The sequence below is a fragment of the Arachis ipaensis genome, chromosome B02 (genome assembly GCF_000816755.2).
Source record: "Arachis ipaensis cultivar K30076 chromosome B02, Araip1.1, whole genome shotgun sequence".
Lineage (NCBI taxonomy): Eukaryota > Viridiplantae > Streptophyta > Magnoliopsida > Fabales > Fabaceae > Arachis > Arachis ipaensis.
Window position 1 is genome coordinate 90,249,390 of NC_029786.2, and position 5,353 is coordinate 90,254,742.

A 5,353-nucleotide genomic window follows, 5' to 3' on the forward strand; every position below is an offset into this window, starting at 1 on the left:
TTTAAAATTTTTGTATCCTTCCTATTAAGATGGATACAAAATATACTAATTTAGAGTATTTGTACACAATATTTTTATCATATCTTAATTGTATCACTTGTTAATATTTTTGTATCCTTCCTATTAAGATGGATACAAAATATACTAATTTAGAGTATTTGTACACAATATTTTTATTCATATCTTATTTGTCAAATATAATTTTATATCTCAGTGTTCTGTCTCAATATCTCATCCCGTAAACAAACTTTAAGAGGGCCACAAAAGCATTGTTGTTTGCTACTTTTTTTGGTTTTCATTAAGAGAGACTATTTTTTTCCGTGTTTGGATACTTCTACACTTTTAAATATTTGAAAATATTTTTATTGTCCTCATAAATTGATTTGAAGGTATTTTTTCAATGAATAAGTAATTTGACGGTATTTTTAGTGGTTTACTTTAAGAATAAGCGATTTTTTTCAGAGTCAAATACGAAATTTTTTCTACACCGACTTGTTTATCATCTTGTCTCAGGGAATCAAATCATGTTTACACGAGAACACGACAACTATTATTCTTGTCTCGGATCTATAAATATGATCTTGCATAGAACTGAAGCAAATGTTAGGAATTTAATCATTTACTCGCATTCATTGAACCAATTACTAAGAATTGAACAAAGAAAAAGATTCATTTCAATATATTTGCATTTAAAAGAACTTCAATATAATGTGATTGAAGAAAAAACGTCCGTTGCTATAACAATTTAATAATTAAATGGCAATATAGAACTTCTATAGTTCTATTCAATGGCCATATAGAGCTTTATATATATAGAGATGATAGATATAAGACATACAAATTAAACCAATTAATAAAAATAAAATGATTTCAAGTCTGAATCAAAACCAAACCGAGGTAGAATCTATACAACCACGTCAAAAGAAAAAAAAAAGTTAAAATCCATACAAAAGACAATTGTTCAGTTCTTTATACTTAAATTTTTCTGAATGGATTTTGAAACAAATGAATGGATTTTAACACAAACTCCGTCTAAATTACTAATATAGTTGAACGAGGTGACTAAATTACCCCTAATGAAATAAATCCAAAAGTGATTACAGTCATGGAGGGGACAAGCTGACAAAGGTGACGGGATGGTTGAGGGATTATTTTGAGTCAGGTAGTTTTGGTTTTTCCATAAATTTCATTATTTTATAATGCGAATCGGATCTCTATCTGAACCTCCATCTAAGAATTTATCGCTAGTCAATAAATTATTGTTTGCAGTATGTACAAGTCAAGATTCAAACTCATTGGTACTTATTTAAACGGACAATTGAACTAACTATTTGACCAACCCAAGTTTGGTCTATATTTTCCTCTTTAAATTTAACGAAATTAAAATCCAATTTGTGATGTAGAACAGTACTGCACCAACTGGCAAAACAATAATGCACCATAGAATTTGCATCCCGTTATTATCTACAACTTGTATAATAATGTATATCCTAGTAATTTTGTATTCTAAAGTTATAATAATTGACCTAACAAGATGGGAAAACAATAAATAAATAAAATAGATAGAAAAAGAAAAAGGGCAAAGGACAGATTTTAGGTAAGGTGCCGGCTTTTGGAATCACTAGTAGTAACCTCTGTTGACAATCCAAAAGGGTATTTTATGGCCATCCAAACCGAAAGTTGAAAACACAATACATCAATTAAGTAAAATAACTACATCTATAGCTATAACATCTATAATCTATAACATTTCTAGAACCACATAATTTCTGGTTGTGCTTTGTCTATTTCTATAGTATAGATAGCTGAATTAGTCCCCTCTAGGTAATTGTTTAAAATTTAAACGTGCCATCCTTTGTCCTAACTTGTTCAAACTTAAAATCTAAGGAAAACAAATTGATGATGTTGAAGTACAAAGTCATTAACTGTGGTTTAACTATCAATTACAATTGAGATTCCAGTCACCCTAACCTAGAATTTAAGAAATTGAAAAAACCTCGTAAAATGCCCAAATAAAAAATAGAGCATTGTCAAAACTTGGTACTATCATAATAACCCATAATAATAAGATGTGGAAATGTTGAAAGAGTTTTTCTTATAGTTTATACATCATGCAATTCAATTGAGAATGTGTATACTGCACAGCACCATGACTTTGAGCCACTGGAATGGCTTATTGTCCTCAATTGCAAAAACAAATTTGGAACAAATAAAAGTACACATGCTTTTACAAGACTGCTTTTCCTTTGTCATTATGGTTCTCATCTTGAGTATTATGACCTACAATAGATGTCACTTCTTGGCTACTTTGATCTTTTTGAAGAGAATCATCTTCAGTAGCTTCCACCAGTTTGGTACTTTGGTTGTTGGCAGGTTGACTAGCTTCAACAACTTCCTTTTGTTTGTTGTTTTGTGGGAAATCTTCAGTGGTTGCAACTTGTTTACTACTTTGATTATCATTTTGGGGAGTGCTTGCCTCGACTTTGACATTCGCCACAGATGAGGAGGAATCCATTAGACTAGCAGCTATTGCAGCCTTCAGATCCTCATCTTCAAAGTCTGAATACATTTCCACCTCCCCGGATGAAAGAAATTGATTGTAATGTTGTTGGCTCTCATTAGTTCTCTGATGTGGAGTCAGCCCTGAATTGCAAGACTTAGTTATTCTCTCAGCATCTTCAGGTGACAGCCACTGCCCAAAACCATTAGAAGATTCGGCTGAGGATATGGGAAACTCTTTTGGAAAATTTCCTCTTACTAGGAATATGCTCCACCCAAAGCCTTTCAAAGAATCAAGATAGGCTGAGAGGTAAAACTTAGAAAGGTGTTGTGGGGCTGCATAAAGACTGTCAAAATTATACCACTCTCCATTCACTTTACGGATACAAAACCAATGGTCTTGCAAATGGCAAATAAAGGCGTTTTCCAGTTCAGGATCAATTTGAGCAGGCTCAGCAACAGGTGAGTCAAGAGGGATAACCTGTAGATCCCACACTTCCAAAGCCTTTTGTAAGACCTAAAGGAAAGGTCTTGCATAATTAAGTTCAACTAATTCATAAAATTTAAAGCACTGAATCTCCGAGCCCTAATTTTCCTGCTTAAAATAAAGATATGAACTAGGGAGCAAATATTTCACTAAAAATCTAAATATTTTCTCAAAGATACTTTCCCAAAATTTCAAATTATACAAGGCACCAACATGAAAATTTTTAGTTTTAACCACAAAAGATGTGAGTATATGACAAAATATAAAAGAATAGCTGAAATTTGAGCAAGACGGCAAAGATAGTAAAATACAGAGCAAAGTAAAATATATAGAGTGCTACAAATATAATCATACTTATTTGCATCCCTTCCATGCTTAGACTATCAACAAAAGCTTATGCCAAAGACATCTAAATTATTTTTCCAATTCAAACCACATGGTGTGTGATGATAACATTAAGGTATCATTATTATATAAATTGTTTTAAATCATACCTAGTTGAATGTAATTCTACTTATATAGTGATATTGAAATCCAAAGGTATAAAAAAAACAATATTAAAATTGTTTATAGCCATTCTAGTCAATCAATTCAAACATGAACAACAATTCACATTCAATGTGAAAGTTCTTAAACCATAGTTGATGCAAGAAGATTAAGAGAGACAAATTGAAGATGATAAACCAAAATCAATGGTGTGACTCTGGTGCATTGATTCACTAATATAAAAGATGTGTATGAACAAGTTACAAGATCAAGACGAAGAGAGATACAAGAGAAAGTGAGAGAGAGATAAGGAAGAAGAAGCTTGAGGTGGAAGAAGCTGGGATGCTTCTGGAGAAACAGAATGCTCAAGCACACTACTAACACTAACTGAATTTTCCTCATATACACTAGGTTCAAGTTGAGTTGCCTAACTAACTTTCACCTAGAGGTAACTAACTCAAGCGCCATATTCAGCATGCCCCCTCAAGCCAGTATGGCTTGAACTCTAAAAAACACAGAAGACGATTCATCATTTAACATTCAACTTGGTCTACAAAATTGCATTGAATAGGTTAGGTACAGGATTTCATATCCAAATAGTTCATTTACCCGGTTACCCCAAAACAAAGACTAAAAAAATATTATGTAGAATACACACGGCTTGCAAGGTCATCCCAATCTATCCCTACAAATATTTTAAACCGAATCCCATTCCAAGTCAACTTAGAACAAGATCTATTTTTAAAGACACGTCTGCAACAATTAAATGAGCTTTTAGTGAATGGGTAAAAAATGGATAATGGGAGATAGATAGAAGTGCAACAATTGTTGATGTTTACTTCAAACCAAGTCTATGAGCAACTACAAATTCAGAAGTAAAAAGACATCATCTAAACTATCTATGGGCAACTACAACTTCCAAAGTAAAAACACATCGTTTAAACTAAATATCTTTTAGAGTCACCTTTTGAAATCACTGCTACAATTTTGGTAGAAAATTATCTCAAAAAAGGGGTTGCACACCTATAGATACACAACCATTCAGTTAGGAGGTGAAGTGTTTGTGTGCAGTGAACAAGGCGAAAATTAGAATATGTCCTCACATAAAACGCCTCTAAAAAATCTACATTCCTAGATATTAAAAAGAAAAAAATAATATTAGACTCAGCAATTGGTCCCGGTGAAAATATCACTTAACAGAGAAATGATAATCTCCTGCATGCTCCCTCAAATAATTAAATAATTAAAGTACTTCCAGATAAACAATGTTCACATCACATATTAATAGTTGTTAAAACAATGCCTAATTTCATACATTTTCAGTTCTCATGTCCAAATTGGATAAGTCAGATACACTAACACAATAAGTTATACATTTTCTTATTCAATCCAATTACACATCATACAAAAATTGATATTTTCAAATAGATGTATTGAGGAAATGAACCTGGATGCTGAAATCTCCATCGAGGGAGACATTGTGCGACTCCTCAGAAAGAAAATCGCCGGAGGAGAGTGCGGCCGGGAGCATCATCTGTCGCTCCCTGCGATCGAGATCGGAGGCGAGAGCAGCGAGATCAAACTCGGAGAAGAACGGACCCTGCAGCACCGTGTTGACGCAATGCACAGCGCAAAGCTTGGACTCTTGTACCTCATGGTACAACATGCCACCGTTGCTCGCACCATCCATCATCTTAGGTGATCGAATTGGAAGAAAGGGATTCGCATGAATGAAGAAGTAAAGGAAGGAAGAAACCCTAGAATTTGTGGTGTGTTGGGAGATTTTGGTAGTTTAAAAGAAAAGTAAGAAACAGGAGAGAGAAAGACATCATATGGCCAAGGAGACAGAGAGGGGAAAAGGATCAGAGTCAGAGTGGAACA

At 33.4% G+C, this 5,353-nt stretch overlaps 1 protein-coding gene across 1 annotated transcript; it reads right to left on the reverse strand.

Annotated features, from left to right (window-relative positions):
• On the reverse strand, positions 2,028 to 5,347 carry LOC107625678 (ataxin-3 homolog). Its single transcript, XM_016328370.2, has 2 exons — positions 4,920 to 5,347; positions 2,028 to 3,016 (listed from the first exon to the last, which is right to left on the reverse strand). Exons 1-2 carry the CDS (start codon positions 5,163 to 5,165, stop codon positions 2,228 to 2,230), a joined length of 1,035 nt encoding a protein of 344 aa, XP_016183856.1. The 5' UTR covers positions 5,166 to 5,347; the 3' UTR covers positions 2,028 to 2,227.

Excerpts from the sequence above, each read along its gene's own strand:
- LOC107625678 (XM_016328370.2), bottom strand. The coding sequence starts at position 5,165 with ATGATGGATGGTGCGAGCAACGGTGGCATGTTGTACCATGAGGTACAA. Across the intron at positions 3,017-4,919 it reads ATGGAGATTTCAGCATCCAG|GTCTTACAAAAGGCTTTGGA; the intron begins GTTCATTTCCTC and ends CCTTTCCTTTAG.